At 55.5% G+C, this 21,635-nt stretch overlaps 2 protein-coding genes and 1 long non-coding RNA gene across 3 annotated transcripts; all 3 read left to right on the forward strand.

Annotated features, from left to right (window-relative positions):
• The first annotated feature begins 1,902 nt into the window (after window positions 1-1,902).
• On the forward strand, window positions 1,903-21,119 carry LOC116871346. The gene is made up of 7 exons (XM_032864033.1): window positions 1,903-1,924; window positions 2,209-2,378; window positions 3,402-3,974; window positions 7,823-8,017; window positions 10,624-11,157; window positions 19,031-19,216; window positions 20,391-21,119. Exons 2-7 carry the CDS (start codon window positions 2,216-2,218, stop codon window positions 20,963-20,965), a joined length of 2,226 nt encoding a protein of 741 aa, XP_032719924.1. The 5' UTR covers window positions 1,903-1,924; window positions 2,209-2,215; the 3' UTR covers window positions 20,966-21,119.
• On the forward strand, window positions 7,386-11,234 carry C1QC (complement C1q C chain). Its single transcript, XM_032863700.1, has 3 exons — window positions 7,386-7,517; window positions 7,823-8,017; window positions 10,624-11,234. The coding sequence occupies exons 2-3, from the start codon at window positions 7,843-7,845 to the stop codon at window positions 11,178-11,180; spliced, it is 732 nt and encodes a 243-aa protein (XP_032719591.1). The 5' UTR covers window positions 7,386-7,517; window positions 7,823-7,842; the 3' UTR covers window positions 11,181-11,234.
• Window positions 15,701-17,266, forward strand: LOC116871167. Its single transcript, XR_004383349.1, has 3 exons — window positions 15,701-15,892; window positions 16,430-16,564; window positions 17,136-17,266. It is a non-coding gene; the product is annotated as an uncharacterized LOC116871167 (long non-coding RNA).
• Window positions 21,120-21,635: the final 516 nt, after the last annotated feature.

The raw sequence follows: 21,635 nt of genomic DNA on the forward strand, positions 1-21,635 counted from the left end.
ATGACAGCATCAACTTCCTCATAGAATCCGTAGCAGCCCAGTGAGAAGTCTATATCATCCCCATTTTACAGATAAAGAAACTGAGGTCCAGAGAAATGATATCGCTTGCCTCAGGTTACACAGTGAGTTACAAGTGGGCACAGCCCGTGAGATTCCAGCTCTCCTAACCTCCTGAATCCCCAGGAGCAAGAGAGGGGCTGGTGGGAGTTACTGTGGGCCCCCACTCTTATCCTGAGAACCCCCACTTATATCTGTCAGATACATATTGGGTACCATACAAGATTGCAAATGAAAAAGGGGTCCCAGAAGCTTGAAAACCCTGGCCCTGGACGATCTTCATCTGCCCAGGTCAATAGACTTGTTATCCCCTCCTCATCTTCCTTTTGGTGAAATCAGAGTGGGGGGTGGTGAACATGGTCATGGGAAGAAGCAGAAAGACCTGGTCAGCCTGAGCCTGAACACATTGCTCTCCAGACTGGAGAGAAAGGGTAGCTCTATCTAAAGGATGCTCGGGGTCCAAGCTGGTGAAGTGATGTGGGCTGACCGGTAGTGAGCACCCTGTCAGCAAGAGTAAGCAAGACTAGATGATCCTGCCAAAGGGTAACTCTTTAGATGATAGCATTCATGGGCTTTTGTTGCTGTTTTTTAAATCCAATAAAAGCTACTTATTAAGTGTTCATCCCATGCCAAGTGTTTTGTATATATATTATGTCATTGAAACTTTATAATACTCCGATGAGGTAAAATCTGTTGTTCCCAATTTATGAATAAGAAAACCGAGGCCCCGGGACGTTAAGTAACTTCCCAAGGGCAGCTAGGAAGTGGCAGGTCTAGAAAGCTGACTACTAAGTTTCTCATCACTACTGCACTCTCCTTTGTGTTTTTCTGTATTTCCCAAGCGTTAGACAATGAATACATGTTGCTTTCATAAATTTGAAAAAGTCTTTCAAGTTACTGACTTTTAGAAAAACTCCGTCTGCCCTGATGTTCTGTGCATCCCTGGTTTTCACACCCCACCCAGGACCCCCTCCACGGCCTCTGTCTTTGCAGACTCCTGCCTTCCCGTCCCTGCCCCCACACCAGCTTGCGTGCGTGTGTGGGGGATGGGGGGGAATGTCCAGTGTCCCAATCTTGCTGAGGTCTGCTCAAACTGTCTCCGGGAGGCCTCTGGCCCCTGGGGCAAGGCTGGGGGCAGGCCCAGGGAAGGAGAAGGGGAAGTAGGAAGGGATGTGAAACTTGGCCACAGCCAGGCAGGCAGTACCCCTGCTGGGTGTCCCACAGCGGTCCCTGGGTGGAGGACAGGAACATCCAGTTGAACTGACGACCAGCTAAGGCAGGTGAGGCCAGCGCCCGAGGGGGAGGGGGCTGTGAAATTCAGGGAGCCAGGGGAGCTGGCCTAGGGGGCTGGACCTCAAAGGCAGGGGAGGCGGAACACTGTCCTTGGTTCTGTGCCAGGACAGAGTTGGCCTGTGGGGGGGGGGGTCCGGATTCAGGACCCAGAATAAGTGAGTGGGGGGGACCATCTTCATTCCTCGGGTTTGGGAGTTAGTGGGAAGTGGTGATATAAACCCATCCCTCTAACCAGAGTTCCTGGGTTTTGGCCTCCCCAAGACACGAGAAGCTGGGGAAAGACTGGGAGTGTCAGAGCCAGCGCAGGGATCCCGTACACAGTCCAGTAGGTGCTGAAAGGGGTCAAGTATTTGGGGGGGGCGATGAGCACACGCACTGTGTCAGGGGGCTGTGAATTCCTATGTGTACGCACAGCTCTGCCATCTGGGTGAGAGAGTGTTAAATAAGAAGTAGGCGCTCGATAAATATTTGTTCAATGGAATTGATCATCTGTAGGACTATATGAGTGTGTGGCTGAGTGCGAGATGGAGTCCATTTGGGTGTCATTCGTGCATCCGGGAGTGTGGAGTGGATTGAGTCTGCTCCCTGTGTTTGTCCGTGTGGGATTGGAAGCCAAGTTTGTGTGTCTGAGTGTGTAACTTCAGTTGTGTGTGGCATCTGTGTGAACTTCTGGTTCTTCATGTACGTGCGGGGTCACTGGGGCTGGGTACAAGGTGGACATCGAAGGCCCTGGAGGTGTGTATGTGCACCGGTGGCAGGGGTATGTGTAGATATCATTGTAGGTGTGGGATTCAAGTGTATGTACGAGTTGGGTGTGTGTGAGTGTGTGAGGTCTAGCCCTGCCCTATGTCTTCGCAGTGGCATCATGGAGGCCCCGTGGGGCTGGCTGGTGGGCTGTGTGCTGGCCATATCCTTGGCCTCTACAGTGACCCAGGATGTGTGCCGAGCACCAGACGGGAGGGCGGGGGCTGCAGGACCACCCGGCCGAGACGGACGGCCAGGCCTCAAGGGGGAGCGAGGGGAGCCAGGTAAGCCCTTCCCTCTAGACCCCAGCACTTCGTCCCTTGGCTGGGCCTGGACTCCGGGGTGCATGCTTGGGGACGGCCCCAAGAAGCAGGAATCCACCTGGGCCCCCACATTAAGCCCCTTCAATCTGCACTTGGTCCCAGGGGCTGAGGGGAACCTATCCTCCTCTCTGGACATGTCCCCAAGCTGCCAGGCCTCTCTCTGAATCCCCCTTCCTGCCTGAGTCCTCTCTCTCACGGACCACCACAAGCAACAAATGTGAAAGGTCTTGGAGCAGCGCCCAGTCCTGGGTTGTCGTTCAGTTACCGGAACGAATAAGGCGCTCATCTTTGGACTCAGGAGACTCATCTTGCTGTGTGACCTCGAGCAAGTTACTGACTCTCTCTGAACCTCGGTTTCCTCATCTGTAAAATGGAAAAAATAACCCTACCTGGCACGTAGAGATGATCAGTTCATGGCAACTATCCTTTCTGCATTCTTCCAGCCCCCACACCCAATTCTGTTCCTGCTTCCCCATTCCCGGCCCCTTCCAGCTTCAGAAACTCACATTCTTAAAAAAAAAAAAAAAAAAAAAAAAAAAGGTGGGGAAGGGGGGTGGCTGTAAAGGAAAAAGGAGGAGGACATGCTCAGAGTAGAAAAAAATAATCTCAGTCCCCTTGAGCCTCCCAGTCCATAGCAGACCAGAAGGATCTGCATAAACATTTGCGATACTTGGCATCCAGGCCTCCTAAATGTAGTCCCGAACCCAAAGAAGCCAGGGGCAGTGGCCCGGCGGGGTATAGAGGAGCCTGTCCTGCTTTTGCAAGAACATGACAGCTTCCAAATACCTGTTCTCACTTTTCTCCACTTTAGAGATAAGGAAGCTGAAGGTCAGTGGTTGAAACACTTGCCCAAGGTCACACAATCAGACAGAATCAAGGTTTTGAAGGCCCAGGCACTCCCGCATCCTCCATCCCACCCAGCCATCTCCCTGAGGACTTGTGGACACTGGACTCCCCCTCCAGATCTGGCCTTTCTCCCCACAGGGGCTCCTGGCATGCGGACAGGCATCCGAGGCCTTAAAGGAGAACCGGGGGACCCTGGGCCCCCTGGAAAGCCTGGCAACATGGGCTTTCCTGGACCCAGTGGCCCCCTGGGGCTCCCTGGCTCCCCAGGACGGAAAGGCATCAAGGGCAACCCAGGAAACATCAAAGACCAGCCACGGCCGGCATTCTCAGCCATAAGACGGAACCCCCCCATGGGTGGCAACGTGGTCATCTTTGACACGGTCATCACCAACCAGGAAGGCCCATACCAGAACCACACAGGCCGGTTCCTCTGTGCTGTGCCGGGTTACTACTATTTCACTTTCCAGGTGGTGTCCAAGTGGGACATCTGCCTGTCCATCGTGTCGTCTGGGAGGGACCAGTTCCGGCGCTCCTTGGGCTTCTGTGACACCAACAGCAAGGGGATCTTCCAGGTGGTGTCTGGGGGCATGGTTCTCCAGCTGCAGCAAGGGGACCAGGTCTGGATTGAGAAAGACCCTGTCAAGGGCCGCATTTACCAGGGCCCAGAGGTGGATAGTGTCTTTAGCGGCTTCCTCATCTTCCCGTCCATCTGAGCCCCGGAAGGACCCTCCCGCCCCTGGCCGCACATGCTTCCTACTGTGTGACTCCAGCCCACGCCTTCTACCTCTCTGGTTTCTATGGTCTGCTCTCTATCGGGGTGCTGTTGCTTTAGCTGCCTGAAGGGTGAGGGCTGGCTCCCGGAGCCCCCGAGAACTCACTGCCCACTGCCCACTGTAAGATGGATTTCCTCGAATTCTTCCTAGAATAAACACCTGAGTTCCTGTGTGCTGAGCCTGAGGTTCTGATGCTGTTCTGGGCACCGGGAGGGAGCACAGGAATGACAATCATTGAGTGCTTACAAGGCAGGCCTGTGTTTCATATTTTACAACATGTATTGTTGTAAATACATGGGAGCCTCATCGGCCTGGGTTCAAATCCTAGGCCACCACTTACCAGTTGGCCAACCGTGTGTATATGATATAACTTGAGTGACCTCAGTTTCTTTATCTGTAAAATGGGAATAACAAGGGCACTTACTTCAAAGGCTTGTTGGGAAGACTGAATGACTTAATACACGGAAATTGCAGAACAGGGACTGCTTCGTATTAAGGACTTCGGAAGTTTGAGCCATTATTGTATTTTGTTTCATCTGTAGGGCTGGGGAGTGAGGCGGGTATCATGACCCTACTTTCCAGATAATGAGGCAGGCTAGGGGCATGGGTGGACATAAAGCCCACGGTCAGTGTTGAAGAGAAGGAGCTGGGATTTGAGCCCAGAACTTACCGGTATCCAAGCCTGCGTTTGTGTGACGGCGACCCTTGCCAGCCTCCACAGCCACATGCCTGACAGGTGACACTTGATTTCTAACCCGGAACCAGCAAAACATGGGCAAGACTCAGAGAAGGAGAGCGACTAGCCCAAGGGCAGGCAGCAGTCCTCCCCGAAGCTAGATTCCCAAGTCCTGCCCTGGACTTCCGGGGCAAGCATGGAGGCTGGGGCTTCCTCCCTCCCGGGCTGGGCATCCCTGATGGCTGGGACTGAGACGGTCTGGCGTGCCCATGGTGCATATTCCCGGGGTCGCACTTAGCCTGTGCAGAGCTGCTTGGAGGCAAGAAGCCCCACCTCGTCCTCTGAATTCGAAGACAGTAAGTAGCCGGAAGTTTGGTCCTAAGGATGTCTAATGCCCTGGGTGTTTCCACAGAGAAAGCCATTTGTGCCCTGTGCTGCGCACACACCACACACCTGCACACCACACGTGCACACTCGTTGAAACCTTCACACCCGCAGACATACTTGGGGTATCCGTGCTGTCCTACCCAGGCACCCCGTGCCTCAGACACCTAAGTACCCCTCCTAAACTGTCAGAAGTACACTCTTACACACACACACACACACACGCACACACACTCTTTCTTTCTTTCACACACACATACACATACACACACAACCTCGACACATGTGTCCCAGACACACCCCTGCCAGGCCCTCCTCATCCTCCAATATGCATGTGCCTTAGCACCGCCCCGATTCTCTCACTCGTTGACCCTCACACGCGCTCACACTCCCACCGGCAGGCCCCTGAGCCCAGGATCAGTGTCTCCCACCTACTGTCGGACACAAGGGGCAGCTGGAGTCCCCACAAACCCATACCTCCCCCTAGGCCTCTGACAGACTCCAGAGACCCTCTCCTGGGCCGGGGCTGCCCCACCCGCAACTTCTGGGGGTCAGGAAGGAGAGGGTGACCCCGCTAGAGCCCCAGGGCTGCGCTGGTCTCCTCCTGCCCCTCTGCCTGCTTCGGGCCTCTGCTCCGCCGCAGCTCCCTGCCTCCCGGCCCAGAACATACACTTCCAGGAAATGAAGCAGATCTTCGAGCACCTACGATGGGCTGGGTATTTCCTAGCCACGGACACACCGGATCTCAGCAATCCCTCCTCACGGAGGCTCAGGGACAGGAGATGCCTACCCACCGTCACACTGCCAGAGAGTGGCAAGACCGAGATGTGAACCGGCTCTGCTGACCCCAGAGTGGAGCGCTCCTTTCATTGCAATGGGACTCAAAGATGTCCGGAGGGCAGACCCTGCAAGTGGTGGGAAAGACCAGGCTAGTGCAGGGAGGGTCAGGCGGCTCCTTATCCTAAATCCCACCTAGACGCACCCCCGCACCCACCCTGCCTGAGGCAGATCACCTGGAGGAGGGCTACAGGCTCAGGCAGAGCCCGCAGGGCCGGGACGCTGGGGCAGGGCAGGCTGAGCATGGGCCAAGGCTGCCACCTGCTGGACAACACGGACCCGCGCAAACAAGATGAGACTGGAAGATGGGGTCTCCCCAGCAGTCATGTCTACCCTTTCTGCTCTTCCCAGTCCTCTACCTGCTGGGGACTTCCGGGGCCAAGTTCATTCACATCCTTGCCCTCAGCTCACATTCTGCAGCCCTGGGAGAAAGGGTGTAGGGACAGAAAAGGAGACCGAGGCCCTTAAGGTCACTTGGTGGGGCAGGGGTAGAGCTGTGAACTCCCGCTCACGCCTGGCACCAGGCTAAGCACTGCGCTTGCCTCACGCGCTGGGTCCTCACCACTGCCCTGCATGGGAGCTATTGGAACTCCCCATTTATAGAGGATGCTCTATAATGGATGCTCAGGGAGGTCAAAGGCCTCACCCCGAGTGACACTGGGGGCAGGTGGGGTGTCAGGGTGGGACCCCTCAACTGCTCAGCAGCCCCTCCTCCTCAGAATGTCATAGGAGGAGAACAGGAAGAAAGGAGAGGGCCCTCTCCCAGCTCTGCGAGCCTGGCCCCAACCAGCAACCCTGCAGCAGCCACCACAGGCTCCAAGACCAGATGCAGGGGTGCCGGAGATGGAGGAGAGGGAGGCAGGGATCATCAAGGACCCCAGCAAAGGAAGACGTGCACACACGCAAAACCTAGACCTGCCCTCCTGCCCCCCCAGTATACAGACAGGAAGACTGAAGCCTAGAGTGGTTTGCGGAGGGCCTCAGAGCAAGGCAGTGGCAGGGCTGGAGGACATCCGGGACCACTGACTCTGTCCACCACGGCAGGCTGCCTGCCATCGAGGCTTGCCCATCCTGGTGTCCACCCCCAAGTGTAACAAATGAGAGGGGCAAACGGAAGATTCTAGAATAAGGCCTGCCACTTCACAAGTGCATGCAAGGTTTGTTTCTTGGGGCAGCGAAGCAGAGAGGTCAGAGCAAGGCTTTGGACCCCAAGAAACCATTTACACGTGATTTTTGGTAAGGATTTTCGCACACACACGCACACACACACACACACACTCCCTCCAGCAGACCCCGGGGAATAGACATTTCCTCATTTCAGACACGCATGACCCTGGGGTGGGGAACACAGGAGCATTGCTGCGGTCAGCCAGACTCAGTGCCCAAAAGAAAGTACTGAGTCAGGAAAAATTATGGGAAAGGGGATGTGGGATTGGAAGAAGGGTGAGCAGAGGGGAGGTGGCCGCCCAGCCTGCTCTGGGCCCTCCTCGATGTGACTACTCTGACACGGTATCCTCCTGCCCGGGAGAACGGAAGCAGATCTGAGGACATCTCTGTGACCAGACCAGAATCCTGCCAACCCAGGTGAGGCCAGGACCCCCGCCCAGACGAGGGCAAATGGCAGTTCCCCCTGCCACCTCCCTGAAACGTGGGGACAACTTGATTGGTGAAAGGAAGGAGGGTCCCCATCGCTGCTGAGCTGAGGGCCTGGGTGCAGAGATGTCCCATCCTCCATCCATCCTGTGGTCCCAGCCCTCAAGGGACAAGGGAAGGGGCCTGGGGAAGGGAGGTAGGCTCCGGAGGGCTGAGAAGAACTGGCCTGGGGAACAACAGAGTGAGGAGGGTGGGTGAGGGGTTGGGTGGGCCAACTCAGCTCTCTCCCTACCCAGATCCTTCCCCAGAACTGGACATGGGGTCCAGTTCCCGGCCCCACCTCGGACTAAACCTATTGCTGCTCCTGCTGGTGCTGCCACTTGGGGGCCAGGCCAGCACAGGCTGCTACGGGATCCCCGGGATGCCGGGCCTACCAGGGGCCCCCGGGAAGGACGGGTACGATGGACTGCCGGGGCCCAAGGGCGAGCCAGGTAAGTCTGCCGGCCTGCTGGGGAGGCATCACTGGAGGCCTGGGGGCAGCGGGCAAGTGTCCATCAGGGGCTAAAGCTGGGGGGAGGAGGACAGCAACTTGCTAGCAAGACATGCAATCCTTCCTGCTGCACCAGCTCTCAGAGCAGAGTCCAGCTTTCCTGGCAGATGTCACCCATCTCTCCTCAGACCCCAGGACTCGGTCCCCCTGTTCCTCAATTTTGTGCCTCAGTGTCTCATCTGACACCAAGGAGAGAATGAGAGCACCCGTCCCAGGAAGTGGGGGGAGGATCACAGGAGATGATCCTGGAGACCTTTGGCAAATTCTAAAGTGTTGTGCTCTTTGATTATAACCCCTCCACCACCTGCTCTGCAGCATGGACCTCAGGGCGGGGTGGGGGGTGCTGGGGGGACCCTGTGGAGTGGACATGGTGAGTGTCCACAATGCACAGATGGCCCTACCACTTCCTTGTGCAAAGAGCCTCAGTGTCCTCATCTGTTGAATGGGAAGACAGTAGTACAGGCTGCACGGGGGTGCTGGGATGATTAAACAAGCTGGAATGTAAAAAAGCACCGTGCATCTGGTAAGGTCTCGGGGACGCGTAAGCTATGCATGTTACAGCTGTCATCATTGCTTTTATGGGAGGTCTGTGCTCACCTCCCTCCCTGGGATCCTGAGGAGTTGAGGGCATGGGGAGTGAGAAGTCGGGGTTGCAGAATGATGGGCAAGTCCTAGCGTGAGCAAAAAGGGCTGAGGACATGAGGGGGTGTGGGTGCTGGGCAGGTGCTGGAGTCTGGGGACGCCTTCTGGGTCAGGTGCATATCTGGGATGCAGGTGAGTCTACAGCCAGAATGGGTGAGTCCGGGGTGAGGTTGGACGGAGGTGATGGGGTGCGGCAGAAGCGGGGGTGGGCAGGCCAGGGACAAGGAATGTCCTTGGGATTTTCCCCACTGCCATCTTCCCTCCTGGCACTAGAATGGAATTTTGCCAACAATCACCCTCTGATTCAGGGTGAAACAAATGAGGTCCCCAGGTCTGCCATTTTTTAAGAACTTATGCATACAAGGCTGTCTCTGGCCATCCTGTGGCCTGGGTGGCTGACGGTCCCCAATTATTGAGCTCCTACTATATGCCAGGCATGGTTCCAAATGCTCAGCATATGCTTATCTTATGGAGTAGGTCAAATTTTAACTCCGTTTTACAAGTGAGAAAACTGCAGCCAAAATCCTTTTTTAAAGTGCCTTACGGCCATTTTATAAATGTTAAAGCTGAGGTTCAGAGAGATTAAGCAACTTACCCAAAGTCACACAGCGGAATCCTGTCCTATGCCAAAGGCCATGCCTTTGGCCACCACCCCCCACTGCCTGTCAGGCCCCTCCCCCAGCACGTGCGCCCCCTCCCAAACAGTTGCTGGAAGCTGTCCTGAAGAATAAGACAGGGCCCTGCGTGCCTCCAGGCCTCACCAGGAGCTGACCTTCCTGAGCACTTCCTGTATGGTACCCGGCTCTCCCACACTCTCGCTCCAAGCTCCCAGTGGCTCTCTGGGATCTGTTACATTAAGTTCCTTCCTCAGTTAGGCACATGGAGGCTCGGGGAGGGGAGGTCACCTGCCCAGGGTCACATAGCTTTCACCTGGGTCTTTTGGATCCTGATCCCCTTTTCTAACCCCAGGACCTAAAAGGCTCACAGAGCCATAGAGGGAGGACCTGCCACAAATAGGTCAGCCCAGACAGCCAGCCCTCGGGAAGTCAGAGGAGGAAGCGGCCATGAGGGCTGGCGGGCTTGGCCAGAGAGGGCTTCCGGGAAGAGGAGACTAGAGCCAGCCCCGAAAAGATGAGGACACTTAGGACAAGGAGAGAAAAGTCTCACAGGGGCTCAGATAGTCAGGGCTGTTACAAGAATCGCTCTCTCTGACTGGGACTCAACCAGATTTGACTTTCAATCCTGACTCGACCTCCTCCTGGTTGCTAGGCCTTGAGCGAGTCTCTGGCCTCAGTTTCCTCATCTGTACCGTGAGAGAAGTTGAACCAGCCCAGGTGTCATAAGGGGCTTGGGGTGGGGGGGTTGCTGAATGGGGCCAGGGGAGCGGGAAACAGCAACCCCTTAGTTGCTGTCTTAGATGGGAATCCATCCAGTGGTTCCCATGTGCTAAGCTGGTCCGGGGGGGGGGTTCTATCTCAGGCATGGATACAACTTTTGTGGGGTTCTGAAGCTTATAAAATGATGAGGGCTCTCTTTTGAAAAGTAACACAAAATTTTCGGTACATCTGATTGCAGGGAAAGGGTCTACACAGGCTACAAATCGTGTTAGAATGAGTCCCAACACCTCCAGATGCTGGCCGGGTCTACTCTCTCCATCTTAAATGTGGAAACTGAGGCCGACATACTGGGGAGCACCTTAGCCGTGGTCAGAGGGCAAGTCCATGAGGAGGCGGGACTCCAGCCAAGGCCTCCCTCTCTTCTAACTCCCTGCACACAGCCCCCAGCTGACAGTCCATCCAGGGAAGGAGGTTCCAGAGGCTAAACTCCAGGGTTTTGTCCCCTAGAGGACACCCCCAGGGTACCTGTTCCCTGTCCCATCGCTTCCTTCACCTGCTTTCTCCCCAGGAATCCCAGCTATCCCTGGAACACGAGGACCCACGGGTCAGAAGGGAGAACCCGGCACACCTGGCTTTCCTGGGAAAAATGGCCCCATGGGAACCTCTGGGATTCCAGGGGTTCCCGGCCTCATGGGACCCCCAGGGGAGCCGGGGGAGGAGGGCAGATACAAGCAGAAGCACCAGTCCGTGTTCACAGTCACACGGCAGACGGCCGAGTACCCCAGGCCCAACAGCCTGGTCAAGTTCAACAGAGTCATCACCAATCCACAGGGGGATTACGACATGAGCACTGGCAAGTTCACCTGCAAAGTCCCGGGGCTTTACTACTTTGTGTACCACACGTCGCAGACGGCCAACCTGTGCGTGCACCTGTACCGCAATGGTACCAAGGTGACCACCTTCTGTGACCACATGTCCAACAGCAAGCAGGTCAGCTCGGGCAGCGTGCTGCTGCGGCTGCAGGTGGGAGAGCAGGTGTGGCTGGCGGTCAATGACTACAACGGCATGGTGGGCATCGAAGGCTCCGACAGCGTCTTCTCCGGCTTCCTGCTCTTTCCCGACTAGGGCAGTCAGGCCGGCTCCAGCCCCAGGGCCACCCCGTCTCCCTGAGCTTCCCCGCAAGAACCACTGTGCTCAGGCCATTCTCTCCACCTGATGGACTCCTCTTCCAGGAAGCCCACCCTGATCCCCTGCCCCACGTTTTCTCCCTCCTCTGAGCTCCTTCAGGAGTCACTGCTTTGAGACTTAACCAACACCTTCTAACACTGTCAACGTTTTTTGCCCCCCCCCCCAAGTCTTGGGAAAGGCAAGGAGATATATAAATAAATAAATAAGTTGATAAATATGCAAGTCTCAGGCTTCTCACTGCCAAGTTCTCCAAGAAGTGGCCTCTTCATCCTCAGCTTTGCACCTGCCACCGCCATCTGTGGGCTCTAGATTTAGACAGAGCATCTAGCTGATGCTCAGTAAAGGTTGGCACTCAGCATCCCGTGGCCATTTGGGAGAGTGTGATTGAAGGCCGCCAGAGGTCCCCAATGGGCCATCTGCTATCACTTGTTTGGGTGAGAGGTGCTCCTGTCATTAAAGCTGTCCATGCTCACGGGTAAACAGGCGTGTTCGAATTCCCAGACCCGTGGTGAATTGTGGCTGCGCCTATCACAGGAGGGGTTTGGGCTCAGGTAAGCCCAATGTAGACCAAGAGCAGATGGGCAGTGAATTTGTGCCGAATTAATGAGTTAGTTAGGGCGAATGAATGATTAAATAGTGGGTAAATGAGTGACTAAAAGCAGAGTAAGTGTATGAGTGAGATGGGCATGAGCCAGTAAGAGAGAGAGAATCTGTCCCCCCATTTGTCTGATTCACCCCAAGTAACCAACAAAGTCTGGCAGCCCCCAGGAGCTTAGCGAACACCACTGCTGTCTCCAGGCTGGTAGGCTGTCCCCACAAGGCTCCTGATGGTTGGACCCAGATGCCATGATCCTTGCTGGAGGACCAGGAGGCCAGATTCTAGCCACAGTGCTTTCCCTGTGGTGACCATGAGAAGGGTTGATAGTTCAAGTTCAAAAAAGATAAAAAAGTGTAACTTTCCTGGGCAGACTGCCCATCCAGCCTCAGAGCCCACCGAGACCCAAGGAGAACCTGCCCGGCCCGGCTGGGATCTCAGCTTGCTTCCACAAGGCCCCACGGGGCTCACAGGGACACTGACCCACCCAGCGGGGTTGTCAGAACAATGGCTGTGGCCCACAACCAGCACCACCAACTTTGGCTCTTTTGTTCGTGAAAGGAGCCATTCCACACCCTCCTGCCTTTGCCATGTTGTTGGGTGCCATGCCCCCCACCCCGCTCACACACTAGCCCTCCATCCACCTGGCGGATAGACACTCAGCTGTCAGGGTTCAACATAAAAATCACCTCCTCCACGAAGCCTTCCCTGATTCTCCCTTCTGTGTCTCCGCAGTGCCCTCCAAAACCTTGGATCACAAACTAGGTGACTTTTCAGAGCCTATGTTCCCAAATCCGGTGGCACAAGAAAGTCATGCATGCACACACACACACATACACACACGCAAGCACACACAGTGGGAACAGAAGCAAGAGCCCAGGAACCCCGGCTGGGTCACGGGGTGCCTCTGGCAGGGACAGGGCCAGGTCACAGGGTCACTCCCCTCGCGGCTCTCCTCCATCAGCCACTTAGCAGTCCGCCCAGCAACGCCTCAAGTGATACAACTTTCTTCTCATTTCTCTTTTGTTTAAAAAATCAATACACCATTTATGTAGGCCACAGTGTCAGATCAGAAACCTGTGCTTTGGAAACGACAACTTTTGTGCCATTTTTATTTTCCATAATTGTTTCCTTGTTGTTCTCGCTTTGTCATGAGAGAAGGGCCTTTGAAAATGCCAGCTTGTCTGCCGGGCTGAGAGGAACCCGGCGAGGGCTTCGAAAGGGGGCAGGCAAGGGGGAGGGGGGTGGGACCAGAACAAGAAGAGGATGCCCCAAGGCACGGCTTGAGTCTGCTTGAGATTCTCTCTCTCCCTCTCCCGCAGCTTTTCCCCTTGAACAAAATAAATAAACAAAAACTTTAAAAAGAAGACAAAGACACCCCAAGCCTCAAGGAATCCCTCTTAGACCGCGGAAACTTGAGGAATTGTACGTCTCTGCGGCCACGCTTGGTAGGGATCGTTCCCTCGGTGTCAGGGATGTGAGGCGGAGTTTTGTAGGTACAGACACCAGCTGACTCCTACTCAGGGGCCGAGGCCCAGAGACCCCCCTGCTCCTCATCCCTGATCCAGGCATGGCTCCCATGCACCCAGCCTCCAAGAATTCATTCTTCTCTTCGTATATATAACACTGCCCCTGGGTTTGCATGTGGGACCTACAGAAGGCTGGGCCCTGGACATGCCGGGTTACCTCAATGGCGCCCCACAACCCATGCTTTCCATTCATATATGGGGAAACTGAGGCCCGTAAATGTGCCTGAGGCCACATGGCTAGACCAAAGCAAAGCTGGGATTCAAACTTGGGAGAGGATGACTCCTAAGCCCGTGGCTGTCCTCCCCTCCCTGCTGCCTCCTGCTCTTAGTCTTCAGCTGTCTCCTTGAACTCCAAGTTCAAGCTCACATTTTCTCATTGCCAACAGCCACCAAAGAATTAGAAGCCCAGGCCTAGGTAGCCCTTGGGGGCCCTCAGAAGAACCCTAGACCTGCAACCTATGAATTTACAATTTCATAGGCACAGAGACTAAGTGGTACAGAGCTCTACCCTTCTCCCAGCTCAGAATCCAATGCCTTCCCTCCTCATCCAGGCTCAGTCCCTTCAAGTCTATAGCTGGCCAAGCCCAGAGACCCTTCGGTTTTACCAAACAAGTCTCTTCTTTCCCTAATACCTACTGCAGGTAACCATTAATTTCCATCAGTTATCATCCACAAGCTCAAAGATGTTCTGTCTCCAAACACAGATGTCAAGTGGGGCCCTCCTGACCTGTAGCAGCTCCTGATCTAGCTGAGCACCCACCCCTAGGAGGGGCACCCATCCCTGGGAGGGACACCTGTCCACATGAGGGGTACCCATACCTGCGAGGGGCACCCATCCCTGCAAGGGGCACGCATCCCAGCAAGGGGAACCCGTCCCTGCGAGGGGCACCCATCCCAGTGAGGAGGACCCATCCCAAAAAGGGACACCTTTCTCTTCGAGGGGCACCTGTCCCAGAGAGGGACACCCATCCCAGAGAGGGGCACCTGTCCCCACAAAGGGCACCCACTGCTGCGAGGGGCATCACGTTGCCTCAGATGCAGCATCAGCGAGCAGGCTGAGACCCTGGCGTCAGGGAGGGCTCTGAGTCCCGCAGCTGCCACGTGTATGAGGTGGGGGCTGCAGCAATCCCTTCTTTTTCATTTTCCTTTCCTTTTTTTTTTTTTTAAGATTTATTTATATATTTATTTTAGAGAGGAGAGTGTGCACAGAGAGGCAGAGGCAGAGAAATAAGGAGAGGAACCAGCACCCTGCTGAGCAGGAACCAGGTACCGGGCTCGACCCCACGACCCATGAGATCACACACTGAGACGAAACCAAGAGCCCGACGGTCAGTGGACTGAGCCACCCAGGCGCTCCTAGTCCCCTCTTTTCTCTGACACTTATCACAGAGGCCGTGAGACCACTGCATCATTCAATGTTTAAACCAGTCTCCCCCAGTAGAAGGAACTCTCCTTGGGGACAGGAGACACGGCTGATCTGCTTGTGACCATCTCCAGCACCTAGCACAGGGAGGCTCGTGATAGACATTTGTTCAGTGACAACTTTCTCCCCTCTGAGCCTCAGTTTTCCCCTATAGAAGGTGAGGGGAATGAGCTGGGTGACCTCCAAGCCCGTGTCCAGCCCGGACCTGGTGTGATTCCAGGATCAGCAAGCAGTAAACTCCTGCCTATGCCCATCATGGTCACCGGCTTCGAGCCCTGCTGTCAGCAGAAGGAAGGGCTATCAATAAATAATGACCACATTCAAAATTCATGATTAGATAATTTTCTGAGAACAGGGCAAGAGCGGAAGTATAGAACGGGAAGAAGGCAGAGAAGATGCACCCAGAAAAGGGAAGCCTGAGACATGCATGATCTTAGCAATTAACACGTACCCTGTTCTTTCGAGTTTACCCTCCGCTTTCTCCTCCATGACCGCAAATGAGCCCCCCCAGTGCCCTGTGCCGTCTACAGCACAGGTGTCCTTATAGTCCCATCATCTAGCAGAGGAAATTGGGGCTCCCTTGGGTCCTCTTGGCGGAGAATGTTTTGGCCCCCTTTCGAGACCTCAGGAATCAAGCTCACTGTTGAGGGGCAGAGCCAGAAAATGAGTCACGGTTTCTGACTCCAAATCCAGTACTCAGGCCCCAGGCCAGCCATGTTCTCATGTCAGGGAGGAACACCCATGTCTGCCGGAGGGGATCGCAAGGCCGGGGGACCTTGGCATGCAAGCCGCCGGTTGCGGCCATTCTCCCAGCACAGCCTGTGCTCCCAACAACTGCTGAGCTGGCGAAACCAAACCGGCCAACCACCCTCCCCATTTACAGTAAAGCCCTCCAGATTGCAGAAATGGGACCTGAAACTGCCTGGGTGGACCAAGAGTGGAGGGGGCCGTCCTGCTGGGCCCAGGGGAGGGGGCCATCAGGGGAAGGCCCTTTCTGTCTCTGGGGACTGGAACTTCCGCTTTGGCCTGAGAGCAGCAGGCGCCTAGGTCCTCGTCCCACTGCTGCCCAGCCCAGCGGCATCACCGGACACCAGGTTCCCAGGTGAGGTTGGGGCTTGGCGCCTGGGGGGAGCAGCAGCAGGACCCCATATGGCAGGGGGTGATGATTTCCAAAGGGGACCCCTTGCATCCCCTGCCTCAGAGCCACCAGGGGCAATTAACCGTGTGGCTCCCTGGGCCCAATCCCAGATCCGGGGAGTCAAACTCCCTGGGGGTGCACTTGGGGGTCTACGGCTAGCCCTGAGTGATGGGAGGCACCCACATAAGAGCTTTAGAGTCAGCAAGACTTGAGCCGAGTCCTGCTTCTCTCTCTTAGATGCCAGTGACCTGGGGTGAGGCAGGTAACCTCTCTCAGCTTCGACCCTCTCTGGGAATAATAGAACATTCTAGGGGCACTGAGAGCCCCAAAGGAGGTCAAGCTTGACCTGGTTCAGGACATGTCAGAGGCACAGGTGAAATTAGAACCCAGGTCCCCCTCCGCCCAGCCCAGCATTTCTCCAACACCCGCCTTCTCTCATTTCCTCTCCGTCTGCTGAGAAAACTCAGCCTGACTCTTTCAAGGAATGAATTTGACTTGTAGGTGGAGTGGCGAGCAGTTAATAGTTAGCCCTGAGTGAAGCGAACCCTGTTTGTCAAGGAGGGGGTGGGACCACACACCCCATGAGAGACCGCGTTCCTCTCAGACTCCATCTCACTGAATCCTCCGCCCTGACAGGTAAAATTTGCTTAAGAGGCCCAGGGAGGTTAAGGTCCTTGCCTGAGGTCATGCAATGACCTGGCAGCAGAGGGGCAGTGTAAGTCCAGTTGGCCTGATTCCAAGCTGGGGGTGGGGCAGGAAGGGACTGTTGGGGGCTGGAAGGATTTGGGAGGACTGCTGACACGGAAAAGATGTGAGGGGCAAGTCTGGCGGTGGTGATGCATGGCGGGGAGAGGGATCAGACCAGGTGAGTCCTAGGTCCTAGCCCAGATCTGAGATTCAGTGGTTCCTGAGATAAGCCAGAACCCGGATCTTCCCCTCCCCCCACCCCACCTCCTGCTTCCCCAGGAAGCCTGAGTCTCATGGTGGGTCTGGGCCCACTGCCCTCATGCCCCCCCCACCGTCAGATTGGAGCTCTCCACCCTGGGTGGCATCCCCCTGAGACCTCCTTTCCCTGAGCCCCATCTCCCAAAGGGGCTGGATCCTGTTTTATACTTTTCCAACCATCCTCTATCATATCCGGGGGTTCGTAGATGATGCGGATAATACAGAAGCAGCTACTGTTCTTTCAGCATTTCCAGCATGCCAGGTCCTACCTCATCCGTCCTCCCACCAATCCTACATGCCAGAGGTTAGTATTATCCCCATTTCGTGGAAGGGGAAACACGCCAGAGAGAAGCCATTTGCCTGAGGCCCTTACCTGGGAGAGGCAGAGGACTGACTGGGGCCTTGGCAGATATCAGGGGTCCCTCACCACCGCCCCTGACACAGAGCCCGCTACAGCTGCAGAAGCAGTAAGGATAGACGCCTCCACTGAGCACCATACCCCGCGCTGCTCCAAACGCCGCGCTGCTCCAAACGCCACCACACCTTGGCCCCATCAGCCTGTCTGGCTCCGAAGCCCACGTTCGAACCACCAGGCTCAGAAGCCTCTTAATAGAACACCCTGTGAGGTTGAAGATGCAAAGGACATGGGTAGGAATCCCAGCCCCAAAGTGGCCTTGTGACCTTGACGGGGGTCCCACCCTCTCTAATACCCAGTCTCCCCATCTGGAGGAGAAAGCTGGGTGCCTCCCTGGAGGTGGATGGGGGCTGTGTTGAGGACCACATGCAATGAGACAGTGGCACATACCGTGTTTGGCCCGGAGCCTGGCTAAGTGCCCAATGTGTGGGTTACTGAAGTGGTCCAACCCGTCACTCTGTAAAATCTCCAGGAAGAATGGGAACCGGTCTCATGCAAAGATAAACAATTTAGGTTTAATTTTTATTATGTGAATGACGCTCAATTTTTTTAAAGATTTATTTATTTTAGAGAGAGAGAGTAAGCATGAGCAGGAGGGGCAGAGGGAGAGGGAGAGAAAATCCCAAACAGACTCCGCACTGAGCCCAAAGCCCGACGTGGGGCTCGATCTCACAACTCCAAGGTCATAGTCTGAGCCGAAACCAAGAGTCAGTGCCATCCAGGTGCCCCTGTCCCCTCAATTTTGTAAAGCAACAGTGGATCCGATGAGTTTTAAGTTCCCTTCTGTCTTGAGAATTGATGCTATGGGGGGTTGGCTGTGCTGACCAGATCAAGACGGCACAGTTCTTCCTAGTTCTCTGGGATTCAGAAGGGGCCAGTGTTTCCCTCCTCCTCCAGCCTTTGGAGGGACCTGAGGATATTTCATCAGCAGAGATGGCCTGCTGTGCCAGAAGGCATACTGGCTTGAGAGGCAGACAGGCCTGGCTTTGAGTACTGGCTACAGTCCTTCCTGTATGACCCTGAGCAAGTGTTACAGCCTCCCTGAGCCACCAGGTCCTCTTTGGTATAAAAATAACAGCTTCCTCCAGGCTGTGCTCTGAGGGTGTAAAGTGGCCTGCTCTGGAAACAGAACTGGCTCCCTGAACTCAGAAGCTCTATTGAATGAGAACGCTTGCAAGAAAATCCAAAGCCAGAGAACCACAGCCTTGACGTCCCATCCCTCCGACCCCTCACTCCCCTCCAGCCACACTGGCCTCCCTGCAGGGTCCTCGATGCTCCAGGAGCTGTCCTACCTCCGGGTCTTTGCCCCTGCTTCCTTTCCTTTTGGAACATTCTTGCCGCAGTCCTTGCTGAACCTCCAGCTCTCAGCCCGAACACCCCTCTCAGAGATGCCGCCTGCCCACTACAACCCAGAAAACCATCCACCTGCCCCTCCACCCCAGTGGCTCTCCCTCTCCCTCCAAGCACCCCTGCATTTCCTGCAGAGCACTCTGCAGACTCTCCCTGCTTCCATTGACTTCTCTGTTTATGTGGTTATCATCCGCCTTCTCCTAAGCCTGCCAGCTCCATGAAAGCAGGAGCCATCGCTGTGTCACCGCAGCACCCAGCACAGGGTCTGTCTTGGTGGAAAGGACACACTCAGTGAGTATGTGAAGGAGTGAATGAATGATGGCACACGTGCTACGAGTCTCCGTGGCAATAACCCACTCCATCTTCTTGTCCCCCCGCAGGTGGTAGCTGAGACGGGGCGGTGATGATGGCCCTGAGGGGCTACATTCTGGTGCTGCTGCTGCTCCTGAGTCTGTCGGGTGCCTCCCGGGCCCAGAGCCGCTGTACTGGACACCCGGCCATCCCTGGCATCCCGGGCATCCCCGGTGCACCAGGCTCTAATGGCAAACCTGGGACCCCAGGGATAAAGGGAGAGAAAGGTACTGCCCTCTTTGGGGGATACGTTCGTGTCATTGAGCAAGGCCCCATCTCCTGCCTCCCCAGTCATAGCGGCTGACCTGAGAGATCGCGAAAGCACTTGCAAATCCATCAGCTTGCCAAGCCCCCCCTTCTCCTCCACCCTGCATTGACTTTGAGTAAAGGGAATTCCGATTCCCATTTTACAGCCCAGAAAACTGATGTCCAGAAGGACTACTGAATTGCCTGAGGGAGCTACGTCCATATCGAGGCTGAGACCAGCCCGTGGCTCTCTCAACCTTAAGTCCAGGCAGACAGAGAGCACCGCGGCAGACGCGCAGCCCCGGGCTGCCTCCCGGGTGGGTGGCTTCCCCTCCCTGAAATGCAGTTTCTTTACCTATAAAATGTAGGCAGATTCTTTGCAGGGTTGTCACAGGGTTCAAATGAGACTTCCCACCAAGACAACCCCCTGTAAAATGTCGTTTATTCGTTCATTCATTTAACCAAGACCAACTTTTGTCCTCACATAATCACAAGTGACCCTCGTAATCCTGCAAAGTATCCTCATGAGCCCATTTTACAGAGGAGGAAGCTGAGTCCCAGAGAGTGTGACTCCATCAAGGGGACATGACTAATAATGGCAGGTGTGGCGGGACATCTGTCTGTCCCCTGGGCCCATGCTCTCAGCCACGATACTCTGCCCCTTCCCTGGAAAGGAGGTTTTGTCTCGCACTGTGCCAAACAGAGGGGTAGCGGCCGCATGGAGGGCCCATGAGAAGGTTTCCAAGACCCAGTTCTAGGCTCCAGGGAAAGGAATGTCGGGATTGATTAAAGATGTCTACCCTGGGGAGGGAGTGAGGAGGGAGTGAGGAGGGAGCCGAGAATTCATTCTCCGGCTCCAGGCTGGAAAAGGGGAGCCTGTATGAGCTGGTGAGGAGGGCGGGCCCAGCACCCTCCCTAAGGAGACACCACTGTCTGCTCCTCGGGTGTCAGGTCCCATTGCTGTGGGGAAAGTGGGGCTGGGAGGAGACCACCCTCACCCTCCTCTCTTCCACACACAGCAAGCTGGGGCCCAGAGAGGAGCAGGGACATGGCAGAAGTTACACAGCCAGGATCCCGGACTCCTAGTCCGGGGGCTCCTTCTTTGGGTTCTCAGCGATCCCTGGCCCATCATGTCTCTTGTCTCTGCTTTTCCAGGGCTGCCAGGGCTGGCTGGAGACCACGGCGAGTTCGGGGAGAAGGGAGACCCAGGGATTCCTGGGAAACCAGGCAAAGTAGGCCCCAAGGGCCCCATTGGCCCCAAAGGTTCCCCAGGCCCCCCCGGAGCCCGTGGCCCCAAGGGCGAGTCAGGGGACTATAAGGCCGTACAGAAAATCGCCTTCTCTGCCACGAGGACCATCAACAGCATCCTGCGGCGGGAGCAGCCCATCCGCTTCGACCACGTGATCACCAACGAGAACCGCAACTACGAACCCCGCAGTGGCAAGTTCACCTGCAACGTGCCCGGCATCTACTACTTCGCCTACCACGCCAGCTCGCGAGGGAACCTGTGCTTGAACCTCATGCGGGGCCGGGAGCGCATGGAGAAGGTGGTCACCTTCTGCGACTACACCCAGAACACCTTCCAGGTCACCACGGGCGGTGTGGTCCTCAAGCTGAGGGAGGGGGAGAACGTGTTTCTGCAGGCCACAGACAAGAACGCCCTGCTGGGCTTGGAAGGTGCCAATAGCATCTTCTCTGGGTTCTTGCTCTTCCCAGACGCAGAGCTGTGAGCTGTGGGGCTGGCTGGCTTCCTCCCCCTCCCCTCCCCCTGCCAGCGAGGCGTACGTGGACCCCCACCCCCACCCCCACCAGACCAAAACGCACAGTAGGGCTCCGTGGATGTTGCTGAAGGAATGAGCAAATAAACTTTTCAAGGCCAGAGGACAGCTGTCTAATTCAACTCTGTCTCCCAATACCTAGCACACAGTAGGCGCTCTGAAGTGCTGCTTGGATGCTGGTTGAATGAATGAAGGAATGAGTGGATGACCTCTGAAAGCAAAAACTCCATCTGATCGGAGGTGAATGGAGAGCCAGACTGCCCAGCTCTGTGACAGCCACACAGTGGGACATGGGGAGGGAACACCGTCTACTGATGGGGAGGGAACACCGTCTACTGAGCACCTACCGTGTTCCAAGCGCTGGATTAGACCCTTTCTTTGTCTCATTAAGCCTCACACTCATGGGAGGAGATAGGATACATCATGCCCAGTTTATAGAGGGGGAGACTGAGGATCAGAGGGACGAAGGGATTGTCCTTGATCCCACAGGCAGAACTGGGTAGGCCCACTGATGACTTGAGACCCCTTTCAAGGCAATGTACTGAGGCTGGACACTACAAAGGTTTTTGTTTGTTTGTTTGTTTTAAGATTTTATTTATTTATTTATTTGACAGACAAAGAT

Source organism: Lontra canadensis, unplaced genomic scaffold (genome assembly GCF_010015895.1).
Source record: "Lontra canadensis isolate GAN:19392208 unplaced genomic scaffold, GSC_riverotter_1.0 scaffold25, whole genome shotgun sequence".
NCBI classification, from domain to species: domain Eukaryota; kingdom Metazoa; phylum Chordata; class Mammalia; order Carnivora; family Mustelidae; genus Lontra; species Lontra canadensis.

Bases quoted from the DNA above. Each gene is read 5' to 3' on its own strand.
- LOC116871346 (XM_032864033.1), top strand. From the start codon at position 2,216: ATGGAGGCCCCGTGGGGCTGGCTGGTGGGCTGTGTGCTGGCCATATCC. The intron at 3,975-7,822 runs GAGCCCCGGAAG...CTCCCTACCCAG, and splicing joins CCTCATCTTCCCGTCCATCT to ATCCTTCCCCAGAACTGGAC. The intron at 11,158-19,030 runs GCTTCCTGCTCT...GTGGTAGCTGAG, and splicing joins CTCCGACAGCGTCTTCTCCG to ACGGGGCGGTGATGATGGCC.
- C1QC (XM_032863700.1), top strand. From the start codon at position 7,843: ATGGGGTCCAGTTCCCGGCCCCACCTCGGACTAAACCTATTGCTGCTC. The intron at 8,018-10,623 runs GTAAGTCTGCCG...CTTTCTCCCCAG, and splicing joins GGGGCCCAAGGGCGAGCCAG to GAATCCCAGCTATCCCTGGA.